General features: G+C 40.4%; 1 protein-coding gene across 1 annotated transcript in view; it reads left to right on the top strand.

Annotated features, from left to right (window-relative positions):
* LOC115779701 (constitutive coactivator of PPAR-gamma-like protein 1) overlaps positions 1-12,367 on the top strand; it is a 28,618-nt gene extending 16,251 nt beyond the window's left edge. The window contains exons 14-17 of the mRNA XM_030728459.1: positions 5,373-5,571; positions 5,692-5,830; positions 6,470-6,566; positions 10,815-12,367. Of these exons, the coding sequence (XP_030584319.1) occupies positions 5,373-5,571; positions 5,692-5,830; positions 6,470-6,566; positions 10,815-11,129 (750 nt within the window). The 3' untranslated portion in view covers positions 11,130-12,367. The remainder of the gene's footprint in view (positions 1-5,372; positions 5,572-5,691; positions 5,831-6,469; positions 6,567-10,814) is intronic.
* The last annotated feature ends 967 nt before the right edge of the window (positions 12,368-13,334 follow it).

Genomic DNA, 13,334 nt, shown 5'->3' on the forward strand with positions numbered 1-13,334 from the left:
TTCATCATGGGGCATGAATGCCATTGCAATTTTGGACTTTTAATGAGTTCTTTGAACTGTTCTTTTTCCGGCGTGGAAGGCCTGTACAGCATACATCTTTAATAACTTAAAAAAATAGAATTCCCACAGATTGGCTGCATGCCATGGGGGCACACAGCCAGCCAATCATCTAATCATTTAGATATACTCCTCAACTCATTATGTGTATAAAGCACGCCTGACATCTTATTTGGCATCAGCTCGACCCGCTGTGTTTAGAGGAAGAAAAATGCTGAGTATGACCCAAAAACACCATCCCCACAGTCAAGCACAGAGGTGGAAAGATGATGTTTTTCTGCTAAGGGTACTGGATGACTTCACTGCATTGAGGGGCCAATGGGCGGGGCCATGTACCGGTAAAATCTTGGGATGAGAACCTCTTTCCCTCAGCCAGAACACTGAAGATGGGTTATGGATGGGTTTTCCAGCATGACCCAAAACATACTGCCAAGGCAACAAATGAGTGGCTAAAGAAGAAACACATTAAGGTCATGGAGTGTCCAACTAAGTTTCTCTCTCTAAGTTTTTAAAGATCTATTCCTTACAATCATTACATCCTGGAAACAGAACTGTTCAAAGGCCCAAATTGCTATGACATTCATGTCAGTGATGAGTGGATGTAAACTTTAGACCACAACTGCAAATGAAGCATTATACTTGTGATACTCAGATCACCAGATCTTAATCCAATAGAGCATCTTTGGAATGTGGTGGAATTAGAGAATCCTACTGTGGATATGCAGCTGACAAATCTAAAATCTCTGAGGAGTGTTTCTAGCGCCTTATTGAATCCATGCAATGAAGAATTGAAGGCTCCAACCTGGTACTAGCAAGGTGTACCTAATAATAAACTGATGGTGTATGACTGTCAACTCCCAACTCAAAACAAAACAAGTGGTGCCTGGCACAACAAACTCTGCCCCCAGCTGACGTTTTAGCTGATTTGAATGTTGTCCATCTCACAAACATACCCATAATTTTCCAATGTTTAAAAAGTTGAACTAAAATGACTTTTATTTTATGAATGTAAATCAAGTTTCCCATGTTAAATTCAAGTAGTCTGCATATCCAGAATCTGGATTGGATCAGTTTCATTTTTAAATCAAATTTAAGCATGAAAAGATGCTTTCAATGACTGGAGAAAAAAAAGGTGTCAGCTGTCAGTGCTACCCCTCAGGCTCCTGGCAGTAGAGTATTTAGGTGGCACCAATCCCCTGGAAGCACAAGCTCTAGAACACATAATTACCTGGTCTCAGTAGATCTTAACGGGGTGCATGTGAGCCTTAGTAACTTGCAAATGGCTAAGTAAGAACCAGGGATAAGAAATGCTAAAATCATAATACATTTAAACCCAAGAACACTGTCACGTTCTGTGATTGCCATTATTATGGTAAGAACTAAGTCGTCTGAGATGTTTAGTAGATGTGGTATGAATTTGAACATGCTAGGCCATGTCGTTATCCTGCACAACAAACAAAATTACTGTGAGATTTATGAAACGTGTACTGGCCTGTTTTGTCCTTACAGTCATACATATATTAGTAAATAAGAATCATTCTGAACCAACAGGCTTGTGCAGTCTGCATACCTTCTTCATGCAGCCACACCCCCATTTCTCTATATAAAGAAATGAGTTTACTTCCTGGTAAAGCAGAGAAAGTAGTGACAATGTTGCAAGAGAGAAGCCTGCAGCTGTAAGGCAAGAAAGCAGACAAAGTACGTCTTAAGAAACTGAAACAATTGTGTAAAAAGAGGAAACCAGACAAGGCACACCTTTCCAAAGATTTGTTCCTGAGACTCACTGTGGAATATTGGAATATGTTTAATTAACAAAAGCTAAGGCCTGCACTTTTCCATCTAGTATTTTTTCTTGACATGCAGGTTTTTTTTTATTTATTAAATAAAAATAATGTGTGTACCCTGTCTCCTCGTTAACAGGTGGGTCAGTCTGAATGAAACTTTGCATGAACACTCACACATACAGCAGTTATCATCTACACATTTTAAAAACAGATTTATTAGAAATCCCAGTTTGTCTTTTTTTTTTGGTTGTTTTTGTGGTCATCATCCCCCTGCAAATGCAATTTTAAGTTTTCTGTTTGCATTTTGATCGAGTCACTACTAAATACAGAACGGGAAATTTAAAAAAGCACTTTTTGCCAGGCTTGCAGCACCAGGTTAATGCTCACATTGCACTGCCAGGTTTTTTTCCAGCACAATTGTGTTTAAAACTAAGTCAGCCAGGCCTTTATCATTTGTTTGTATGTATGGATCGTGAAGTACAAACAAATTCAGGTACTATTGATAAATTACTGACTTGTGAGTGAAACATTGATATGCACGGTTTATGCAGATTTATGCATATGCACTGTTAGTAAATGAGGGCCAGTGAGTGAACGAGGTAGTTGGTTCAATGACCATCGCAGCATTAGCATAAATTAGAATTGATAGGTGGATAGGAGGTGTGTGTGTGCAGCTCAATCGTTCCCCATTTGCATATCCTCACTAAATGTAGAAAAGAACTTAAAAAAAAAAATCTATTTGGATTTTTTTTTTTTAAACAACAATCCAAAAGATCTAATGCCAGAAATTTACATACATTCATCATGGGGCATGAATGCCATTGCAATTTTGGACTTTTAATGAGTTCTTTGAACTGTTCTTTTTCCGGCGTGGAAGGCCTGTACAGCATACATCTTTAATAACTTAAAAAAATAGAATTCCCACAGATTGGCTGCATGCCATGGGGGCACACAGCCAGCCAATCATCTAATCATTTAGATATACTCCTCAACTCATTATGTGTATAAAGCACGCCTGACATCTTATTTGGCATCAGCTCGACCCGCTGTGTTTAGAGGAAGAAAAATGCTGAGTATGACCCAAAGAACACCATCCCCACAGTCAAGCACAGAGGTGGAAAGATGATGTTTTTCTGCTAAGGGTACTGGATGACTTCACTGCATTGAGGGGCCAATGGGCGGGGCCATGTACCGGTAAAATCTTGGGATGAGAACCTCTTTCCCTCAGCCAGAACACTGAAGATGGGTTATGGATGGGTTTTCCAGCATGACCCAAAACATACTGCCAAGGCAACAAATGAGTGGCTAAAGAAGACACACATTAAGGTCATGGAGTGTCCAACTAAGTCTCTCTCTCTAAGTTTTTAAAGATCTATTCCTTACAATCATTACATCCTGGAAACAGAACTGTTCAAAGGCCCAAATTGCTATGACATTCATGTCAGTGATGAGTGGATGTAAACTTTAGACCACAACTGCAAATGAAGCATTATACTTGTGATACTCAGATCACCAGATCTTAATCCAATAGAGCATCTTTGGAATGTGGTGGAATTAGAGAATCCTACTGTGGATATGCAGCTGACAAATCTAAAATCTCTGAGGAGTGTTTCTAGCGCCTTATTGAATCCATGCAATGAAGAATTGAAGGCTCCAACCTGGTACTAGCAAGGTGTACCTAATAATAAACTGATGGTGTATGACTGTCAACTCCCAACTCAAAACAAAACAAGTGGTGCCTGGCACAACAAACTCTGCCCCCAGCTGACGTTTTAGCTGATTTGAATGTTGTCCATCTCACAAACATACCCATAATTTTCCAATGTTTAAAAAGTTGAACTAAAATGACTTTTATTTTATGAATGTAAATCGAGTTTCCCATGTTTAAATTCAAGTAGTCTGCATATCCAGAATCTGGATTGGATCAGTTTCATTTTTAAATCAAATTTAAGCATGAAAAGATGCTTTCAATGACTGGAGAAAAAAAGGTGTCAGCTGTCAGTGCTACCCCTCAGGCTCCTGGCAGTAGAGTATTTAGGTGGCACCAATCCCCTGGAAGCACAAGCTCTAGAACACATAATTACCTGGTCTCAGTAGATCTTAACGGGGTGCATGTGAGCCTTAGTAACTTGCAAATGGCTAAGTAAGAACCAGGGATAAGAAATGCTAAAATCATAATACATTTAAACCCAAGAACACTGTCACGTTCTGTGATTGCCATTATTATGGTAAGAACTAAGTCGTCTGAGATGTTTAGTAGATGTGGTATGAATTTGAACATGCTAGGCCACGTCGTTCCACACGTTATTGCGTTCACATGATGTTCAAAAAACTTGACCTTTACCTTGAGGTAAAGCTTGCTGAGATTCAAACTTGTCCAAGATTCCTAGTAGGTGCGTCTGTGGTATGAATTTGAACTTCCTGGGTAATATCATCCTCGAGCTATTGCATTCACAATATTTTCAGAAAAATTTGACCTCTTGGCAAAAAAAATGGCAAAAATTTAATCAGGTGATCCAAGTGTCACCAGCCATGCAAATTTGGTATGCATAGTTTTGCTGTAATATTGTTAACAAACATCCATCCATCCATCAATCCTCTTCTGCTTATCCTGTTCAGGGTTCGGGGTGGAGGGCTGGAGCCTATCCCAGCTGTCATGGGGCAAGAGGCAGGGTACACCCTGTACAGGTACAGGTGTAAAAAAAGAAAGGGTTGCCCCCTCATGGTGCTATTAAGCAAATGCAGTTTATGTTAATAATTTAGTGGTGCTGAATTAGCCTTATTGTTTGCATAATTTTTGTTGTTTAGCTGTCATTGAGCTTTGGAAACAAAGTAACATTAATAGTTTGGTATATTTAGAGGAAAAATAAAAAGGTATTCATGATAACTGTAACATAAAATTTCACAGTGGTGGATGATCGCAGGATCCTTTCCATGGTAAAGAAAAACCCTTCACTGCTATGATCAAATGAAGAACTGATTCTTGGAAGTCCATGGTTTCCCAGTGTCATTAGCACGCAATGACATGTTGGGTAGTCATTGCCTGCCAAAGATTCTCAAAAATTGTGATTATATTAAATTTCCAAATCACTCTTGAGTGCCTTAAAATAGAGAACTGACTAAATATAAGATGCCTATGATTCAAGGTAGTCTGAACACATATAATTTATCTTAGAAATTATATAGTTTGATAAACACATTAGAAAAATTTTAAGGCTCTTTATATTGCTGAATCTACTGTTGAGCTCTTGTTGTCTCAGCTCTCATGAATCAAGGAAAAAGAATGGTTTAATTTTACAGCGATTTAATCAAACGGCTCTTATTCTGCCTCAACATTTTCTTGTCAGGGTGGAAGCACAGCAGCTGATCTAATGAAGCTGTTAAAGGGAGGCGCTTTATTTAACTGACAGTAGTGCGATATTGATTTTGTAGCTGCTGATTTGAGAGACTGATGACTGCACAGACTTAAAAAAAAAAAGAAAAAGACCTTTTTATGTTAATCCAGTACTTGTGTGATTTCTCTCTCTTCAGGCTGAGCTGGCAGCCAGGGTGGAGAAGATGCGTCAGAGTATCCTGGAAGGTCTCAACTTTGCTCGCCCACCTCATCCTCCTCCATTCCCCCCACCATCACCTCTGCCTCATCACAGGATGCCTTTCTACCCTCCCACTGGTTATTTCTACAACCCACCACCAGTAACACCTCCTGCAGGGAGAGGCAGGGGGATCCCAGGTGAGTTCCACCTTAAAAACATGCAGCCGAGTATAACACTTCCTTCTGTTTAAGGTAAAATTTCTTCTGAAACAAACCGCAATCTAACATCTGTCGCCAACTCCTTGCAATTTCTGTAAGGGTTTGAAGCAGTCCAAACACAAGGTGCGAAGCTGGAGATCGCCGGTACTGTGGTGGGTCAGTGGGCCGGTACTCGACGCAGCCGAGGAAGAGGAGGCTTTCCTGTCCAGGTGGTGTCTGTCGGTGGACCAAACAGAGGGTAACAACAGGAAGATCAAACGTCTCACACGCATTACTTTGAAAACAGACAAACAATGTTTATAGAGTAATTATGAATTTCAACAAAACCAAAATCTAAACATAAGCATAAAACCGCTGCATCTGCAAGAATATTTAAATGTCTTTATTTAAAATTAAATTCATTACTTTTTGCGCAGTATTCTATGTTGCAGACATGGAGGATGCAAATATAAAACAAGAGATTAAATGCTATTTTAACATAACACCCCCTTTCACATAGTGTCATTTAGCCCAGTGTGTTGCCAAACTGCTGCTGGCACACCAAAAAAGCCGCATATAAATGGGGGCTGATTTGTAACGGGCCCACCATGCAGCATCGTCTCTACTGTCACAGCAGAGCTAACTGTGAAAGTGGAGTTCTGATTTCTTGTTTACACTAAAATTTTGTTTGAGGTAAATCTGTTGTCAAATGGAAGGGGATCCGTTTTGTCCCCACAGGGAGATAAAAAAATAATTTGGTAGAAGCGAGGATGTGTAGCACATCCTTCACGTGTAGAAGCTGCTTGTAGTTCTTAACTCTGGGATTTTTTGTAGAGATTCAAAATGTGCCAAAAACAGGATTAAATGCATCTAAAGTGGAAATGTCTGTTTCCTGCAGTCGTCCAAGAGGTGTGATTTCCACACCTGTCATAAGGACATTTGGTCGAGGAGGACGATACCATGCCAGAGCTTTCAAGAGTCAGGGAACGTACCTGGTGAGTCACTCATGAATGATTATTCACTTGGAAAGAGCGTGCAGATGAAATTATCTATGAATGAAAAACTGATATTACTTTTCTGCCTTCATAATTCCATCAGTTTAGACAAGATCCCCAACACCACTGGCTGAAATGCAGCCCCAAACCATGACAGAGCCTCCACCGTGTTTTATAGACGGCTGTAGATCCCACTGTTGTCCTTCTCTCCTGACCTCCTCTGTACATATTGGCAGCGATTTGACCCGAAAATGGTACATTTCCATCACTCCATAAGACCTATTTCCACATTTTCAGTCCAGTTCTTGTGTAATTCAGCACACCTCTCCTTAAGAATGGCTTCTTGACACCCACCTTTCCAGTGAGACCATTTCTCATGTGGCCACAGCTAACAATTATTCTATTATGTGTAAACACAGCACTGATTTATCCCTTAGGTGCCTTTTTTACTCCCAGTGATTCATAGGTCACTGTTAAGTGGTGTAACGAACAAGCATTCCTCTGAAAACAGTCAGGCACCAGAACTGGACTGAAAATGAGCGAGAAAGCAGCTGAAGTCCACAGAAACACTTTGAAAGACCTTCAGAAAGCCTGGAGACTGTTTCTCAAGTCCACTTAAAAAAAAAATTGCAACAAAGTCTGGCTCCTTGGAAGGGAGATATAAACAAATTTTTAGTGGCTCAAGACTTTTGCACGATATTGTTCTAAAAGAGGTGGAAGAAAACTTTGATGTTCATGGCAAAAGCACACAATTCTGTTTAGACAATAAAAGGCACTGCGTGCCAAAATCATCCCAACTGTGATGTACGGTGGGGGCAAGCATCATGTGTTTGGGCTGCCGTCATATAAAAATGTATCGATCCAGCTTTTTCCAACAATACCTGGCTTTGCTGACGCTCAGCACTGATCCAGTAGCAGCGTTAAATGACTGAGCTGTAATCTTCACAGTGAGGAAAAGGCTGGGAACCATTCTTTATGTGTAACATGAGGCTCGTGTTAAACATTACTTCCATCATTGAACGCATCCACATTTACGTAACATTTATTAGGAAAATAATAAATGCCATCCTCAGAGAGGATTTATTAGTCGATCTCTGGTTCCTCCAGGCTGCATGTCAAAGTGTCCTTTGAGCAAGATACTTATCTCTATAGGGGTGTGTGTGTGTGTGTGTGTGTGTGTGTGTGTCTGAGTGAGTGAGACAGAAAGTTCACCCATTCAGTCATACATGCTTTAATATGGCTTGTAGGAAAAAAATGCTTTGAGTGCTGAGTTAGAGTAGAACCATGCTTTCTCTGTACCGTCCGTTTATAGTTTATAACCAGGGCTTTTCCACCAAGACATCCCAGATAATATTGAATATCTAAAAAAAAAGAGAGAGATGATTAAAAATTCTTCCTGCAGCCAGTGTGTTTTGTTTTTCTTCTAAAGGATCGATGTTACATGAGTTACTAAACTGAAGACTTCACTCCGTTTTTCCAGCATTTCCAGCAAAGTGAGCAGTACAGCTGTTTGTCTTTCAGTGTGAAACTGAGGCCACATATGTTACTTTATCTAATCATTATTCAGCGTGTTTTCATCAAAAATATTGCTGCTGATGCATTTTCACCAGTTTTCACTAAAAGTCTTTTCCTGGCTCTAATTAAAGGATGTGTGTAAGATGCATATTGGAGCCATTCCTGGAAAAACACAGAGCTTAACATCCTTTCATTTAGCAACGTGACAACGCCAGAGATCCAGTCAGATGATTATTTGTCAGAGGATGCAATAAGGAAACCCGGATTTTAGTCTCAAGCACATCTGAGACACTTGAGTTGAAAACAACACAGTCGTGTGGATCAGACATGAACTATGAATAAACAAGGAGAAAAGATTCCAGGTGTGAAAGTCGAGCCTGTGCAGAAGTGCCTGACAACTGGCCAACAGAGGGCAACGTCTCTGTTTTGTTCATTTCCTGATTAGTTTGTGGGTTCAGTCATTAGTGCAGGTCTTCTGAGATACAGGATGTAAGTCTTTTGTGGCCTCTGTTTGCATAGGCAGACATCCCACACTGGAGGAAGGCAGGCAGGGACAGGTGTTTGCTCTTTGTGGTGGTTGACGGTGAAAAACTGCCTCTATTCCAGACCCCAGCTCTACCACATGACCCTGGTGTCTCGGGACGCTTCAGTTTTCATTTGAAGAATATTTAAAGATGAAGTCACCACCTGTAGAGACATGTTTATAAGTTCAAAATATGTATGATAGATAATCAAGTTTAAAGGATTGACCAAAAATAATAGTGATTGTACTTTCGCTGTCATTGAGCAGCCTTTTAAGCTTTTCCTTTGCTTTGACGAACATCTGAAGCTTTAATCTTCAAGATGATCTTCAGTGTCTGAAATTCTCTGCTCTTTTGAGGAATTTTAAAAAAATTCTTCTTAAGTGTTAGTCACATGTGGACCTCGGTACCACAGAAATGATTAATCCTTAACAACCTGTAGTTTGCTCTTTCAGGAAAGTGCTTCACAAAGATCCAGATGCAGCTGTTTCCAATGTTTAATTACGGTGCAAAAGCAGAACACAACCATTGTGTGAGCTTTCAGCATGGGATGAGTGGGAACCAGACAGGCTCTCTGCATGTCTCTATGCTTTATTTTGCTGCTAATTAGCTTCCAAATAACTCAAGCCTTTTTCTTTTTTGGCAGGACTTCCAGCCCACAACTGCATTTTCTCTATGTTGCATGTGATTTTCAAAGGAATCCTCACTTTCTTACCCTATGGGACCTTAGTAAGCTCTAAATGTCCTCTCCTACTGAAGCAACCTGTTAAAAACACATTTATTTCATTGTTTTCAATGCATTGGACTGTTACCTTTATTTTATGCAGTCTCCAAGTACTTAAAAATACTGCTGGATATAAGCAACAGTTAAAACCAAATACCACCCCTACAGGAGTCTAACCTTCAGTTGTGAAAGTCACTTGAAATGTAAAAGAGGGGAGATAGAAGCTCTCCTGTTAACGATCCGCTCTGAAATCCAACCAATAGTCACGACCCTGATTACAGGGGAAGCAACAACCTTCCAGTTAAGTAATCCCAGCAGTCAGTAAATGTTCAGTGTTCTTCAAGTAAGATTGAATCATACACTGAAGCTGTGTGTGAGCTGGTCATTACGGACCAAAAAGTAGCTTTTGGCTGCTCCCTTTAGGGGTTGCCACAGTGGATCATCTGACTCCATCTCAGCATGTCCTTAACATCCTCCTCTGTCACACCGGCCCTCTGTATATCCTCCTTCACTACATCCATGAACATCCTCTGAGGTCTTCCCCTTTTCCACCTGCCTGGCAGCTCCATCTTAAACCACCTTTGTCCAGTATATCCACTATCCCTGCTTTGCACATGTCCAAACCGTCTCAGCCTTGCCTCTCTGACTTCGTCTCCAAACTGCTCAGTCTGAGCTGTTCCTCTGATGTACTCATTTCTAATCTTGTCCTTCCAGGTCACTCCCAATGAAAGTCTTAGCCTCTCCAGCTCAGCCTCCTGTCTTTCTTTTCTTTCAATGCCACCATCTCCAACATACATAGATCACAGCAGGTGTCACTATCACCTTGTAAACTTTCCCTTTCACTCTTGTTACTATCCTTCTGTTACAAATCACCCCTGAGGCATCTCCACCCACTCCACCCTGCCTGTACATTCCTCTTCACCTCTCTTGTACACTGTCTTGGTCTCTCTGTTCTTTTTTCCCCGTCATCTCAGCCGTGGCAGATGACCGTTCCTCTCTGGGCCTGGTTCTGTTGGAGGTCTCTCTCTGTTAAAAGGGGGGTTCATCCTCCCCACCATTGCCATGATCAGGTGATCACTGGATCATTGGGGTCCTCTCTCTAATATTGTAGAGCCTCTTTGAGATGACCGTTGCTGTAAACTGGTGCTATATAAATAAAACTGAGTTGAAAGCATTTTTAGGGTAATTCCTTCCTCGGTTATGTTACGCTGGGATTGAAATTGAAAACATTTGTGTCTATCTCGCTGTAGGGTACAGGGGATTGGGATCAAGACTGTTCCATCAATTTGACATCAATCGCAGAGTGTGTTGCGACGTAAACAACAACGTTGGCCTACAAGTGAAAAGATTTTTTTGGTCACTGCCTGAAGCCAATCGTTTCCCCTTTCTAACAGCAGTGATCAGGGTTTTTTTTAAAGAAACCTAACAGTCATTTTTTGCAGTGTGGTGTCCTTTTATTTAACAAATCATTTCTGTCTTTTACACCAGATTAAGCCTGCTTACAAGCCTGCTCAAACATCTGGAGACAGCGTGGTGAAGGAGAGAACGAAGCCCATGCAGGAGGAGAAGAAATCCTCCCCTGCACAGTGTGGCGACGGCTCAGCCACGGAGAACGGCGTTGATGACGAGGAGCCAGAGCAGTTGAATGGAGAGAAAGAGGAATGCGGGGCTCTCATCCAACCTGAAAGTGCCTTTAGCAGTGACTCCAAGATGTGCAATACTAATCCTCACTTAAATGCACTAAATGTAGACAGTGGCTGTAATAGAGATGAAGGTCTGGAGGCCACTGTCTCAAAAGATTAAACCTATTTTTCTAGAGAGGGTGAAGGATGAAAGATGGAGCAGGGTTAGGAACATCTAGAAATATGGAAAGCTTACAGTCATTGTACTTTTTTTTTTCTTCCCAGACAAAGAAACGAGATGAAATTCGGATCCCTCTCAGCACACACATAAGATCCTAACACTGATAACTTGAGGAGTCGTTCACTCCTTCGTCACTTCTACGTGTTCCTAGAATGATACTTTTCAAATTAGAAGGTTAAAGCTTGAAGAAACTTTAATTTGAAAACAATTTTAGTTCATATAAGTTGATCTGCTTCCAGTACTCACCGTCTTGCAGTTAAGAATTTTGTGTTGTCACTATAATTGCTCAGTGAAACAAGCGAGGCAAAACCTTCAGCTTCCATTAGGGGTGAGTTCATGTTTGAACAGCTCAGTCCCTCACTACACACGAGCTCCACGCTCACTTATTTAGCTGTAACTAACGCCTCAATAAACATCTCTCGAATCAGACAAAAAAAAAAGAGAACTTAAAGTCGGTTTCTTGAATCAGATCTAGAGCTGTAATGTTACCACTTCAATAGAAATTTTCTGCATGGTTCTCATTCTAACCAGTGTGTAGTTATTGTGCATGTTGTCCTTTATCTTCCATCCTTCCCTGCGCCCACTTGCAAATTAATGAAACCGCTAAAGCCCATAAGAGGTGTTGTTTTGACCTAGAATCTTCTTGTGATTATTGACCTCTGTTGCACTTAAAGAACAAAGAAATTATTTAGCCACTTTGGAATAGTGTATTCATACTATAATGTTCTGTTACTGTTTGCTGTTTTAGTCAAATATGTGAAGAAAAAAAATGCTATACAGGGCTTTGAAGATCACTTTTTCTGTACCTAAACGGCGGCGTGCTCCACCTTTGAATCAAAACGTTAGCCATCAGCCGGTAATCATATTAAAGATTTCCCTTAGTGTTATTTTTTACACTTGTAATACTTCTCCACCAGAATCGTCATTTAACATTTCCACTTAATACTTCTGAAGCTTTTCTTCTTCCATTAGTGATCAGAGAAACGGTGTAATCTCCTCCCCCAGTCCCCTCGCAACAGCTAAATGGGTTACCTTCTGTGTAAGTTGATCAGTTTCTGCCTAACTCCTGGATTGTAAAAGAATGAACTACTGATGGGTTTGATTGAATGTTGATGGATTTGGTGTGGTGTATTTGAAGGCAACTTAGCTACAATGCTTAATAAAACTATATTCTTTTAGTACACGCTGTTGGTGGTTTATTGATCTTTCATAACACTGGAGCATGTAGTCATGAAAGCAGTGGTAGGCAGCTAAGTTCACATGATTTTTTTTCTTTAACATCCAAACAAATGAAATGGTCTGACTTATTTGCATGCACTCTGCACCTACACCCGGTCCTTCACAAGGCTAGGCAGATATATTGCTGAAGCTACTGTAGGAAACTAATGGCACAAGAATAGCAGCGTGATATCACACCTTCCAGTTCTACACCCTCCCCCCAACACCCTCCATAGGGCGAATAAGAGTTGGGTACCTCAAGGAGCATGGACGGTGGCTAGGATGAAGCTACCAATTGTGCTTCTCTATATTAAATATGGCGAAAGCCTCAAATAATGAGGTCAGTACATAAAAACATGATGCAGTAGTTTGTAGAACCACTTTTAGCAGCAATAACTTGAAGTACTTATTTTCTGTTTTCTTTGCACGGTCTAACGGGGGATATAATAAACTGCCAAAGCATCTGCTTTTTTATAAAAGTGAGGCTGTATAGAGAAAACTTTTTTTTTTTTTTTCTCACATGACTGTAAATGGTTTGTTTCAGACATAAAAAGGTGTAGGCCAGGACTTGGTGTCATGGAGGAAACATGATGCTGGTTTCTGTGCACACGGCATACTGAATACAGTGCACCGTTACCTCCAGTGGTGAAATGTTACCATTGGATGAAACCATATGTGTCGAGATTCTTCAACATGAGATTTTCTATCAGCTGTGGCGTGTGCAGTGTACTGCTCTACAATGCAACATGTGTCTAACATGGTATCATCTGTCCCTGCACGTTAACACTTCAGTTACAACACCTCTCATGTCATCTGATTAAAATCCTGTTTTGCTTTGTTGACATAAATATTTAGAATAACAACAATAATATATATATATATATATATATATATATATATATATATATATATATATATATATATATA

Source organism: Archocentrus centrarchus, chromosome 5 (genome assembly GCF_007364275.1).
Source record: "Archocentrus centrarchus isolate MPI-CPG fArcCen1 chromosome 5, fArcCen1, whole genome shotgun sequence".
NCBI lineage: Eukaryota > Metazoa > Chordata > Actinopteri > Cichliformes > Cichlidae > Archocentrus > Archocentrus centrarchus.